The sequence below is a fragment of the Triplophysa dalaica genome, chromosome 24 (genome assembly GCF_015846415.1).
Source record: "Triplophysa dalaica isolate WHDGS20190420 chromosome 24, ASM1584641v1, whole genome shotgun sequence".
NCBI lineage: Eukaryota > Metazoa > Chordata > Actinopteri > Cypriniformes > Nemacheilidae > Triplophysa > Triplophysa dalaica.
The window spans coordinates 5,263,703-5,278,267 of record NC_079565.1 but is presented as its reverse complement, the minus strand read 5'-3'; the positions used below and the strand labels follow the sequence as shown (position 1 = coordinate 5,278,267).

The 14,565-nt window shown below is 40.1% G+C and overlaps 1 protein-coding gene across 2 annotated transcripts in view; it reads left to right on the top strand.

Annotated features, from left to right (window-relative positions):
* smpd3 (sphingomyelin phosphodiesterase 3) overlaps nucleotides 1-14,565 on the top strand; it is a 34,769-nt gene that overhangs the window by 9,320 nt on the left and 10,884 nt on the right. The window contains exons 1-2 of one of the 2 annotated variants that reach the window (XM_056740550.1): nucleotides 7,428-7,558; nucleotides 10,101-11,799. In XM_056740550.1, the coding sequence (XP_056596528.1) occupies nucleotides 10,396-11,799 (1,404 nt within the window). In that variant the 5' untranslated portion in view covers nucleotides 7,428-7,558; nucleotides 10,101-10,395. Of the gene's footprint in view, nucleotides 1-7,427; nucleotides 7,559-10,100; nucleotides 11,800-14,565 lie in introns of those variants that run through there. The other variant, XM_056740549.1, reaches the window with a different exon arrangement.

The following is a 14,565-nucleotide window of genomic DNA, read 5'->3' as shown; positions in this document are numbered from 1 at the left end:
TACCCGGTGTAAACTGATCTGGACGGCCTCTCGCCTATAGAGAGCTAAGGCCCCGTCCGTGAAAGTTACCGGTCAGGGCTGTACCCATCTTTCTCCAAGAAAGCTCTGGAACCCCCCGACCACCACACTGGAAGGTTACAGTCTCACGAAAGCTTCGAGATGACACGCCCAGGCTTGTTACCGTCGCTTCGCTAGAGATTGTGACGCGATACAGCGTTGTGGCGTTTTCCATAGGCAACCCCATCTGTCGTTCTCGACACAACGTCGAGAGACCGACAGAAAGGGAACGTCTTGGTTACGTATGTAACCTCAGTTCCCTGATGGAGGGAACGAGACGTTGTGTCCCTTATGCCACGAACACGTATCGTATTCTGCTGCAGTTTGAGAGGTCTCAGGCTCTTCAGAACAAAGGTAAGTGAATGCTGCACGCCGGCCTCCTTTTATACCGGATTTCCGGGGGCGGAGCCCGGCATGCAAATTGCATTCGCCAAATTTCATTGGCCTTTTCTATAGTAGTCAGAGTTGATTGGTTCTCAAGGGCGAACCCCATCTGTCGTTCTCGACACAACGTCTCGTTCCCTCCATCAGGGAACTGAGGTTACATACGTAACCAAGACGTTTGTGCATGTGGGTTTGTGGAGACATGTGGTGACCCAAAGAAGTATTTAGAGACCGAGGCCATACTGGAAAATGTGTTTTTCTTGCATCAGATAATAAAATCATAAACCAAGTGGTGGATCTAAAAGCAAATTTCTATCACAACTTTACCCGTATGTTTTACAAGATAACAAGCTTGACCCCTAAGTTGATTATTAGTGGATGCCTGAAGTGCTTCGTGTCTCACGTTGAACTTGAACATTTTTTTTCGTATTTTTAATGACATTTATATGGTTTTATATGGCATTTAAAATACTTTTTTGAGCCCCTGCATGTGTATGTCACAAATGTAAGTTTGTGTTTGTTTGCATGTTAAGGAACTGCTTCTTTATGGATGTTGTGTCATATGGATGTTAATGTGGGTTGCCGTGGCAACAGGAGATGGTGTTGTAGGTGATAAGGTGCTGTCACAAAACTTGTTCTGATCAGCAGGACAAAGAAAAGAACAGGTGGACTCTCTCCTTCCTGCTGGGATTCTTTCTCTCTCTCTCTCTCTCTCTCTCTCTCTCTCTCTCTCTGTCACATGAACTATTGGTCACCTCTTTTTCCTTATTCTGACTGGTGCAGTTCGAGTGTTGGGTGGTTTCCATGGCAACTCTCTTCCAGCATGCCCCCCTGCCTCCCCCTATTCTGTACTGAGCTCTAGGCTATGATGTCTCTTTCTGCTCATCTGTGATGTGATAAGTATTAAAAGAACAGGTGCTCTGAAAGCACATCAGCACTGACTCTCTCAATGTCTTTGACTCTAGTAACTTTACAGTACAGTACAGTTTACTGTACAGTATATGAATTTAAGCGATAAGGTTGAGAAAATCTTGATATTATATGAGTATGACCTTTAAAGGTCCAGTGTATGAATATAAATTTTCGCTTCTTTGCCGAAAGAGATCTGAAAGCTCTGTAGAGCAGTTTGTCCTTTTAGGGCTACTGTAGAAACATGGTGAATCATTCTAAGGTAATAAAAACATAACGCTTCATTATGTAAGGTCTTTTGGACCTCTGAAGACATAGTTATGTTTATTATATTGCGTTTCTGTCAATAGATCTTTCAAAATAACACATTGGGCATTGAGGTTAAGCATGCAAAGTCCTCAAAAAGTGTTTGAACAATGCTTTAGAGATAAAAAAAATGACTTTATATAAAAGCTATGTTTATGATATCAGCCGTTGTTTTAAATTTTGGCCATATTACAGTGACACATGTTGATTCAATAAGGCCTAAGCGAGTGAATCATTTGCATGAACATTTGGATGAAATGTTTGATTGTGGCTTGTTGTGGTTTCTCTTTCCTTCCTGTGAATGTTTAGATGATACTGTGTTGACTGAATACTTACATAATGCTTTTGATCCAACAGATCTACTACAAAAGCAGGGACGTTATTTACAGTATAAATAGCAAATCATCATTATAAAAAAAGTATCATTTAGTTGTCAACCTGAGCAAATCGATGCTAAATATACGCTTGCCCTTAGAGACAGTACGGATATTAATTTATAAAACATATTTTTTTGCCTCTTTTTTCAACATTTATGTGTGCCTAGGGCAGGTCAGGATTTATTGATTTGTGAGTCTTTTCATTCAGAGCCGAAGTCCAGAAGCGATTTGCTCGGGTCACTTAGAGTCACACGTACAGATGGAAAAAAGAGAGCTGGAGAGTGATGAAAAGGTGGAGGAAGACAAACGGATCAAGAGAAAATGTCACTGGCTCAAGGGGAATGGTTACACTGCTAGACACAGTGTGGTACATCTAGTTGTGTTTTGGCGACGTGTGTGTGTGTAGAGCCGTATTGATCTGACATGATCTAGATTTCACTGTATATTTAGAGCTAACACCCTGTAGACAAGGGGGCCCATATGGGCCAATGGCCCAGAGCATGATGGGTAATACTGAACCGTCATCCTAATCCTCTGCCGTCATTGTACATGCCAAATGATCTGTGGATAGCAGTCTTAATTCATTCATAAGCAAACATGCAGCTACGATTTGAGATGACATTGGTGTAGAAATAAATGTTCAGAGAACCTGAATGACTTGCTTCTGCAAAACACAGAAAAGATATTTTGAAGAACGTTGACAACCAAACAACAGTGGACTCTATTGACTTCCATTGCATGGACACAAAACGTTGATATCGATAATAAATTATTTTTGGGGGTGAATTATCTCTTTAAGTGCCGCCCCCTCAACATTTAGTGCATGCGGTGACATATAAGCTATGAAAAAGTGCATTGAGAAACATTTCCAAGGCAAATCGCATAGGCAGCTGACACTGACTGTTTGAAATGTCAACAGGAAACAGGGTCATTAAATCGTTGGTTAAACATTATAGTCATGCGAGTCATGTATCAGTGGCTCTTTAAAAACATTATATGTGAACAAAGGTGACCAGAGTAGTTGAAAACTGCAGACTACAGTACATGTACAATATTTTAATACCTTTTGTTTCTTAACGCACAGTGAAAAACATCTAAAATGACACGTCGGCCATCCCACACACACTTCTGCCCTCAAACAATCTTCTGTCTGTCTTGCCCCCGGATGCCACTCAATCGCACAACCGCCCGCACAGTAAAAGCAGCCGTCACCTTGTGTAAGCAGGTGTCAGCGAGTCTGGCTGAGTAATGGTCGCTCCGCACTGAATGAAAGTGCTGGCAGAACCACACTGCGTTAGGCAGGGAGATAATTGTGATGATTATTTCCGGTAATGACATGAAATCATTTTAACTGCATTTAAAATCAGATAAGACACAGTGGAGGGTAAAACTCTACTGAGTGGGTGCAAGCTACTCTACAGTTGTCCCAAATTCATTAGTTGTGTTTGCTGTTGCAGTATTACTTTTTAACATTGTCTCATTTATAAATCTCACCTGGCTGACTTCGATAGATGAATATTTGAAGAGATACACAATCCAAAAGGTGCAGAATATATCAGTGCTTTTTCATTTAGGCTAGAATGCAACAACATTGACAAACCGCTAAAAACGCATGCCTTAGCAACTGCATTTCAATGTGAAATTGCAAAATTTGCGTAACTGCGCAAGTTTTGCCAAATGCATAAACATATATTTAAAACAGACGTAGTAAAGTTATTGATCAGTTGCCAGATTGATTCGATTTAAGCGTATTGATTAATAAAGGATTACGAAGGCGGTTGTAATCTCTCCAAAGAGGTGTTACATTGACTGGCATCTGAAACATGATTTCTACAATGCAGAGAAAATGGCATTGGATTCAATTGTATTATTTGCAAATACTGGATCTAAGTGTGGAAATACTCAAGAGATGGGAGCAGTTATGTTATTTAAATTCATGAATAGGGCTAAATTAGCATTCTTGTAGCTGTACCGAGTTTCATTATCACCCCGTGTGAAAGAAGTGTTGTCATTATGGGCCTTAAAGATACTCGCCTGGTAATTGTCCCTTTTCAATCCAATCCTTTTTTAAGTTTAAAGCGTTGTGATTGCTTGTTTTTGTTTTAGCATTTACTCTTATTTCACATGCACGTTGCCACAATGTTAATTTAAGATGTGTTTAAAAGATGTTATATTATAAAGCAACAAATGTTTGTTTATGAGATAAACATATAAGAAACTTTTTAAAATGCAGAAAAGTTGTTGATTTTTCAATGTTTAATTTGGTATGGAAGAGTACATAACTTTAATCTGACAGCTAAACAGATTAGTTTTATATCTGTTATGTTAATTTATACAGTACGTGGATCTGGTGAGCAAAAATTCCATTTCTTATCTTTGTGTGTGTGTGAGTGTGTGTATTTGTATTGTAAAGGGGCATTGACCCAACTGACAGACAACAGCATCACTGCCCATGAGTGAGCACAGTGGAATCACCATGGCAACAACTCCCTTGAGTGTGCTTAGTGCAGTGTCACTCTCTCGCTCTAGCATACACACACATGTGCGCACACAAACACACACACACACACACACTTACAAATGAATAAGCAGTACCCAACTTGCACAGGAAATTAAAAGAAGAGATTGGAGGGGTGAAGAGACGGGCAAGAGATTCAGACAGATAACAATGTACTTGAGGTCTGTGCTTATGTCACAGTATGTTTCATTTAGCAGACCTGTTTCTGGCCTTCTTTAGCACTTTTTGGACTTTTGACAGATTAGATGGCTGTTCACACCAAGACTGATAAATAATGTGTAACGATAGTTATATTAGTGTCCGCCACATAATAACATTATGTTTATTCTAAGCTTGTGTGCTGCAGTTTTACATGTGCGAGCCCTTTAAATGTAATGCATTTTGATTGCCTGTCAATCTTAAACAATTGGGAAAAAATGCTCTGAAAGGATTGTTATGTTGTGGTGTGTACTCTGCTATTCTCTTACATCTACAAAGATTTTGTAAACTTCATATTTATCTTATTTATCATCCTTTGTGTGAACGGGATTTAAACTTAAACTCAAAACAACCCAATTTTTGTGAACTATTAGACAGTTTCATCGAACGCATGAAATGGCCCTAACGTAGGGTAAACAATTTATATTTTATAGTAATTTATTTTCCTATTTTATTTATCTAATTGTGTTCAATTAAATTAAAACCACTTATTGATTCTTTGCGTAGGTCTACAGGAAGTAAGTTTGGGCCACCTAACTTTTGTTAATGTTCTTACCACTGAAACCATCTATAAACATTATTAGAATAGCCCTCAAATAGTGTAACTTAAAGGGGTCATATGGCGCAAATATTGTTTTTTTGTTTCTTTTGTGTAATATAAGTTGCCCATGCATGTATAAGACACGTAAAATTAGACCGGAACAATAGATGCATTTCATCTAATAGCGAATGCTCACCCAGACGTGCTTTAAAAGCCTTGTGTAACCACACCCCCACAAATCCATGTCGGTTCATGGTATGATTTGACTAAGACCGCCAAAATGGATACGCAAGTAAGGTGGGTGTACATGTCGGTACAATTGCTTTGGAACCTGATGTTCCAAATATGGTAAGAGGCGTTACATTTCTGTCACACGCTTGCTGTATTCGACCAATCACTACGCACTGGTTAACTGGCCAATCATAGCACACCTCGCTTTTCAGAGCGGGGAAAAGAGGAGTACAAACATGCACGGTATGTGGAAAATACAGATTTTTTAACCTTAAATCGTGTAGTCACGTTGCATTACATTAAAAAAAAAAAACAATAATATTCGTTTCAGCCATGTCATATCACCCCTTTAAGATAAATGATCTACATTTTCTAAAGGTGCACATGCTCTTTTACCGAGCGTTTGTTCAAAAATAAAGAAAACGATTTTCAGGCCCTATTATGTTTACTCTATCTTCCTTTCATGCTATCTGTCTCTCTTACTGAGGGCCATTAATAATGAACCAATGAAAAAGAGGCACAGTCTGGCTGATGGGTCTGAATCGATCTTTGAAGTTACCGGATACACAACCAGCCCCTCATGTACACTTATCTGCTTTAGAGCACACACACTAAACAAACCAACAAACAGAGACCTGTTCGCACACACAATAAGAAATCCACGTGCCAACTCTTGAATCTGCAGCATGTGGAATATTGACATTTCCTTGCTAGATTCCCCACATAAATTAAGCGTGAACAAGTTGTTCAGAACTCTAATCCTTTCTTCAATACAAGTGTATAGTAGCTAGGAAACAGGCACAGACACTAATGTCTAATTACTCTGTATGTCTCACTCTCTCGCACTCTCTCGCTCTCTCTCTCTCCCCATCTGTCCTCATGAGGGAGGTTGTGATCAGTATTGATTAGCAGGTGAAGGATTTGAGTTTAAATAGATCTATACTTGAGGCTTTCTAAACAAACCGTTAGCCAGCAGACGTTTGTTTACTTTATTGCCTTGATAACAGTCTCCTGGTTATTCCTAAAGCAATATCAGAGGCAAGTTATTGTGGGCACACAACATTAACATGTCAGCACAAAGTAAACACAGCAGAGAAACAGATAAATCAGTCTGAAACACTACGTGAATGTGTTTCAAGGGTAAAATAACAGAAAAAAACATCTCCTGTAGCATCAACTAATGAAGTCTGATTCAGTTTGTATCTACATGGGTTGCTATAGTAATGCCCTGTTGAATAAAACAGCGTATGCAGGTTTGGTATGTTTTGATGCTGGTTTGTGCTGATTTAAGCTGGTCAAACCAGCATCAAAACATACCCCTGATATCAGACATACATCTGGCTTGCGTATATTTGACGTCTGCAATTACATCTGCAAGACATGTATAAGAAATAGTTTGCTCATCTGCAAAACGTCTAGAAGACGTCTATAAGATGTTTATGATTTAGAATGGATGTAAAGATGCTCTTTCTAAGATGTTTTGCAGATTTTTCGCAGCATATCTCCAGATCTTTAGCAGACGTATTACAGACGTTTAGACGTCTCCGAGAGGTACTGCAGATGAGCAAACTATGTATCGCAGATGTCTTGCAAATGTAAAAGCAGACGTCAAATAGACGAAAGCCAGATGGATTCTGGTATCAGGGACCTAACCCAGCATATGCTGTTTTTTTCAACAGGGTGTTTCAAGTGCCAGGAGGCTTTCTCATACAGTCGAGAGTCAATAGCATTAAATGTGTGTGTTTGTGGGTGACCTGAAAGCTACTCAGAGTAACCCCCCCGCACATGTTTGTGCGCTCTTATGCGAGTTTATATAGCGTGCACAGCTGCAAACTAGCACAAGTCAAGTTGCTGCTCTTCCTTTTCCTGTTCTTGAAAGCTGACAGTCGTTTCTGTCAGTGTTGCCGCACAAGCTCACCGTCAAAATCAGCCCTCTCAGACGGTCACTGGTGCGCCGGTCCGACACAGATTAGGCAGCCGTGATGGATAAAACCCTGGACATTATTATTCCACAGATTGGGTGTGTGTGCAGATGAGGTGAGCGTGGATGATAGGGATTATGTGTACGTGGAGCTACATGTTTGCTGGTAATGCTTATCTGGGGTAACTAATGTAGTGTTGTGAACTGGAATACAGCTTTGGAGAATTGTTGTTTTTTGTTGTTGATGTACAGTACAAGGGGTGTCCTCGATCCTTAATGTTGACTTAAAGTCAACATCAAATGGCGTTAGCAGTCTGTTTCAAACCACGGTTGTGGACAAAACCCAACCTAGAGGTTTGTTTAACCCAAAAGTTGGGTTTGTCCAGAAAGAGCCCAGGATTGTTTAGCGTTTTGGAGTGGAAATGGGACATTGGCTGAGAAAAAATGTAGAGCAGGAGATATATTTATTATAATAAAAATCTCTTATAAATATGACAGGGGTTTGGAGGAGTATCATCAGGTGAAAGTCGTTTAGGACGCGGAGCCTATTGTCTCATGTAATCAAAGATTACAAAAACAAGCTGTTCTCTTTAAAGTACTGTTGTGAAATGTTCAACTTACACCAGGAATGCATTTTAAGATCAATTTTAATTTCATGTTGAATTTGTGCATTGCTTTGTTTGTGTGTATGAGTGTGTTTACACACACACACTCCTCAAAATCCTCAAAGCATTGTTATTTTCTACTGAGGGGGTTACAAACAGTTGTTTCTCTTTCATCTTTGTCATTAATTGTCTGATTTCACCATCTGGATAGTGACAACTAACCCTCCCCCTTGGTCGATAGGTCATATGTTGTGCCATCATCAAGATTTAAATGTTTCATCCGACATGTTTTAACCAATATGTATGTATTTTCTCGGTTTCTATCATTTTGTTTCTTGACATCAGGGCAAAGCATCAACCAAGTTATAAACACGGTAGAAAATAGATTTGAAGGATTGACCAACCCTATTTGATCTCTTGTAAATCTTTTGATGATATAGGTCATGGGTTCAGAGCATCTGATCCGAGAGAGGCAACTAGCATGTCAACATAAAAGAATTAGGTCGTGACTTTAAAACAAAGGTTCCTTTCTTTGACCTTCTAAAGAAAAGAACACAGTACACATCAACGGTAAAAGCATAGGTTCCTGTATTCATGTAGTAACAAAAATATTATTTTGTTTACCATTTAAACACGTCACTGTTTAGGAGAAACATTTACGATTCTCATTTGTCATTCTTTTAAATTAAATAGTGAATTGTAATAATATTTATTTTTGGAACCATTCTGTGAAATCCATGCTTAAGTTTAAAAAACGTAATTCTGAGATAAAGAAAGGTATGAAAGGCATTAAAGGTTTCGTGTGTCATTTTGTGGAGGATCTATTGACAGAAATGCAACTTAATATACATAACTATGTCTTCAACGGTTTATAAAGACCTTACATATTGAAACTTTATGTTTGTATTACCTTAGAATGAGCTATTTCTTTATAAATGCACTGCGGGTCCCCTTGCATGGAATTCACCATGTTGTTTCTACAAGAGCCCTACACTGAAAAAATGCTCTACAGAATGCATTTCGTAAATTACATCTCTACTTTGGCAAAGAAGTGAAACGCAACAACATCTTAGTTCTGTGTCAGCCACCATAGTGCTTCGAAAGGGAGGGGTGGAGTGAGCCATTGGTTGCAATTTGGACCTTTTTGGACCACACTGGACCTTTAGGTTTAACCATAATTTTACTATGATTAAAATTTTTGACATACTCTTACTCGGTCAATATTAAGATTATCACAATTATAAATTTCACAGAATGTTCTTTACATTATATAAGATGATTTTATGAAACAGTAAACAACAAAAAATGATTCAAGCTTGCATTTCACTGACTGGGTCACATATCAAAGAATTAAAACACTGGCTTCGGATCAGTGAGAAGGCCTACCTTAACATTCTTTGTTCAAGGACAAGCCGAATTTAATTTGTATTTCCACATCACGAAGACAGATAATATTCTTCTTTTCTTAGAAATAATGGCCTTGATTGTCTCCGTGTGAGATTGCAGTCTAATCTTCCTCGTCTTTTCCTTTGTTTGCGCGTGCATGTTTTTTCTCTGTTTGAATCATGTGTCACAACCAGAAATCCCCCACCACTTTACTAAGAGACTTAGTTATCATATTTTACAGTAACACCTGCACAACGCCGGCTTTTTATATGGTAATTATCCTAAAATCTCTCTTTGTTGCGATCAGAAGGTCAGTCGGGATAATAAGCCACATCTGGTAGACCTCTGTTCTGAATATTCTAATCGCGTACATTTGAATACTGAACATTTATAAGGTCAATTATCAGGTCATATTTTATTTATAAACAAATGATATATATATTACTTAACTCAAATATAAAAAACATGGATGCAATGCAGCTTTGTCACACAACAACAAGCTACATTTGGTGACCTGACATTGTGCCTGCTATTAAAAGCTATCATTGTTTATCACTCATTATGATTTCAGAAACGTTTAGAATGTTACCGGGATCCAATTTGTTGATTGCATATTATCCTTCACTTTCAGCTGATTGCCTGTGTATTTTGTTCCCCCTCCCTGCAGGCTCTGCGCTGAGGAGAACCTGCAGCCTTCCACGTTCCTTTACCTGGAGTATTCTGGATCTCAGAAGGTTTTTTTTACCTCACCATGTTAAAAAATACCAGGAGATTGTAGCACAGCAGACCACCCACCAAGGCAGGCAACGGCTTGGAGCCCACCATACCCAGAATTCAACGTTGGACACATTGAAGCAACATGTAGTGTTTGTTTTTTCACCACAGGGGGGCGGGTTCACTTTGTAGTTCTTTTTTTGTATTCTTTTTTATTTTAGGGAGTTGGTCCATAAGGTGAGCCAGAAATGGTCTTGCATACCTCTCCCTACCCCAGTGCCTTACTCAGTTGCCTGAGCCGTCTGTCTTGGGCCTTTGTTTTCCCCTGTTACTGGCTGTTGGACAGGTTGTTGGCCTCCTGCGTACCAACATCGCTGGAGAAACGCAGGCGTTCCCAGGATCCCTGTTCCTTTTTGGTTTTGGGCGTTCTGATCTCTACTCCCCTCTACCTGGTGCTGCTACTGGCATCTTTACCGTTTGCTTTTCTTGGCTTCCTTTTGTGGGCCCCACTGCAAAGCATCAGGAAACCTTACATATACTCCCATCAGAAACCTGACAAGCATGGCGCCGAACAGGGTGCAGCGGCCGGCACCGCGGCCACGCTTACCGAATGGCGTCCGCAAGGTCGCAGCTTTTGCTTTGGAAGTGCCAATGTTTGCCTGTTGCCGGACTCGCTGGCACGCTTCAATAACCTGGCGGACACTCAACGACGGGCACGGGAAGTGGGCAAACGCATCCGCAACGGTGCCAGCAGACCGCAGATCAAGATATACATAGACTCACCTACCAATACATCAATTAGCGCTGTCTCCTTTTGCAGCCTGGCCACGCAGGGCTTCCGTCGCACCTCTTCCCTGGACCATCGACCCGAGCCTACAGTCAACACTGAAAGCGAAACCGAGGCGTTAACAGATTGTCCCGTTCATTCCTCAGGAGGTACGAGGTCAGACTGCCCCATTCACATCACCGATGCCCAGAATTCTGCTGAGTGTCCTATTCACCCCAATGGAGAAGAACATGCTCCAGATTGCCCGGTTCAGCAGTTTGCAGAATCAAACTCCTCCAACGAGTGTCCACTGCATAGCAACATCACCCAGAACTCCGAAGAGTGTCCCCTCCATCCATCTGGAGTGCAAATCAGCATAACCTCCCCTGATTCTGAACCAATCGATGCTGCAAAAGGAAACCATCAAGACGGGGATACGGGGAGCCTCGAAAGCCGCACAGCTTCCAGGGAATCCCTGGTTCGATTTCATGCGGCCGATGGAGGCATATCGCCAAACAACACTCTCTCACAACACCGCACCTCAGTGTTCAAACGACCTATTGGGCGCAAGCGCCGTCATGGCGATGACGGCTTCGACCACGAGATCTCCGCCTTCTTCCCAGCCAACCTGGATTTCCTGTGTCTACAGGAAGTGTTCGACAGGCGGGCTACGGACAGACTCAGGAGGCAGCTGCACCGCTACTTCCCTTATGTGCTGAGCGATGTGGGACGCTATGGCTGGAAAGGCTGTTGCTCTCGCTTCAAGTTCTTGAACAGCGGGCTGCTGCTGGCCAGTCGCTACCCTATTTTAGATGCCCGTTATGAGTGTTTCCCAAATGGGCGTAGTGAGGATGCATTGGCGGCTAAGGGAGTTCTTTTTGCCAAGGTGAGTTTGATATATTTTGTTTACGCTAAACTGTAGCTTTGTTTCATATCACAATGTAACGCATTACTCCCGATTAAAATATCAGGGCTTTTTAAAGGTACATCGATTTTTAATCCAGATAAAGTTGAAAAGGTTGTTGGTGGCCCTCCGGGAGCGGATTTGAATACAGTATATATTAGAAATACTATTAGAAATACAGTATATTGTAGTTAATCGGTTCCATCCTGCAATGGAGAAAGAAGTGTTTAAAATACACAAAACAGTTCAATTTGATTATCAATTTGCCTTCTTTATTCAATTTTGTATTTAATATGATGAAATAATCGATTTCACTAATACTGAAATCAGAAGTTAGAGCCTGTGCTTAAAGGCTGTGCTTTATGGCATATGTTCCCTGTAGTCTAAGTTGGACTGACGGTTGGAGTGAACACAAACATTCTGAATAATTTACCACCAGTCCTTTGTAGCCCAAAGGGCCTGTTTGAAACACTCATATATCATGCCTTCAGAAACGCACGCTCTCGCCTCTCGCGGTTAAAGCTTGGTCGATATACAGTGCAGAAGTGCGCTGGATTATATATGGTCCTAATGGGGCTGCCCACTTATGCTGAAAGTGTAGTATACATTTACTCTGAAACAATATTTTATGTTTCTCACAGTGTGCCTTTGCTGAGGCTAGCTTTCTCAGTATGAGGCGAAGATTATGATGCATTGACACAAAGCCGTGTATGTATGCATAACATGACAGATTAAAGATTAAAGGGATAGTTCACCCAAATTGTTTTATTAATTTGTTCACCAACATGTTGTTTAAAATCTGTATGACTCTTTCCTGTGAAACACAAAAGAAGACATTTTGAAAAATGTCTCAGTGGTTTTGTGTACATACAACGCATGCCAATGGAGGCCAATGTTTTTCAGGTAGACACATTCTTCAAAATATCATCTTTCGTGTTCTGAAAAAGAAAGTCAAACAGGTTTTAGGATTCAGATAGCATCCCTCTCTATCCGTATGGAAGCTGAGGCTGGCCACGCTCCAAACCAGATCTCCTTTCCCTTCAAAAGGGTAAGAGACTTATTGACTCCCTTTGGATACATCTCAACAGTCCTGGCCTCTTATTTGTTCAGAAGTAGCCTGAACTGTGGAATAGGCCTGTGATCCAGTCCTGAAAGTTTGAAAATAAGAAGAGTTAAGATAGAGTTAACGTTATAGTTACTGTTTGTTTGACACAAATAGCAGAGGAAAGTACTGCTGTGAAAATCCCACGAGGGTCCGGCAATCGGAGCAAAACCGACAATAATTAGCTAGAAAGCTCACACTTCAGTTCTTTATGAGAACAGGTGTCTTTGGTTTTAATTAACACCGTCAGACAGGAATGTGGGGGTCAGTGCTATTTTCTCTCTCGCTGTGTCTCGCTCAATGAAGCCACTTTTTCAAACCGTGGCTATGTACAGTATTACTGTATTACATATATTTTCCAAAAGAAGACATACAACTCAATATTTTACTACTAATAAAGAAGACGTAGTATTTTATTTATTTGTTTGAAGGAAATAATTCACTCAAACTGCCAAAAAGACCCAATTCACTGAGAAATCTGGCAAAGAAAAGGGATGCACTGTTAGGCATGTCAAACGTAGATTGTGACCAGATGTTAAAACAATGACAAATTTATTTTTAAAAAGGTATAGAAAAGATTATTTCACAGTACTAAAAGTGTAGTTAAAAGCTTTTAGTTAGTTACTAATATTGCTTCACCTCCACCACTGTTGTCACCAGCAAGGCATTATGGGTAATAAATCAGCCTCCGATAAACAAAGACACATGAACCTGTGTAAAAAGATTTGTAAAATGAACGAATGGATGCTGGAAGAGAGGGTGGAATGTCTGTGGAGTGGAAATATTAATTAAACATATTTCCCATAGGAACGAGTGGTCCTGATTAAAGCCTTTTAGTTTGTGCGTTCAGTCAGCTTGTTATTATTCAAGAGGCTTCCGTGCTCTCAATGTCAAGGGTAGAACGCAAGATGCATGTGTACTTCTAATTGTTCCATGATTGCTAGGGTTGTGTGTACTCGCTTGTGTCATTTTGCATAGTACACTCTTGTTTTTGTTATCGGTGTCTTCGGTGTGATGCAGTATATGAATAAATGGTACAGTATATATAGATAGTATATATAGTTAAGCCCTAGTACAGTATAGTTTTGTATTCATATCATTGTTCGAATATTTATTCATATTATTTATTTTTGACCATTTTTATATTGTAGATCAGAATATGTAGAGTCGAAAATTATTTCTTTTGGAATTGGCTTGTGACAATATACAGTACTTTCTTGTAAAGGATCAATAAAGTATCAATCCATCATTGCAATAAAAGCGACTCCCTCCATGTTGCTGTATAGATCTGCATGGTCTACATCTGCTAACATTTTTGTTTCTATATAGCATTGGTCTCCAACGTGGTGCCCGCGGGCACCTGGTAGCCCACATGAACTCTTTACGGTGCCCGCCAAACACAGGGATCAACAATAATGCTCAGGACAGTTGATAAATCTGTGCCTATAGGGATCAGCCAAGTCCTTTATCATCATGAAATGTTATTAGCACGTGTTGTAAGCTTTTATATATGTTCGAGTGCAAAAATATGTGAAAGAAAAAAGAATTTGGTCCTGTGAGCCTAAAAATGATGCATGTTTCAAGTTTGAAAATATTTTAGAAGGAAGTAGCCCCCTAGATGATTTTATATCTTCATGTAGCCCTCG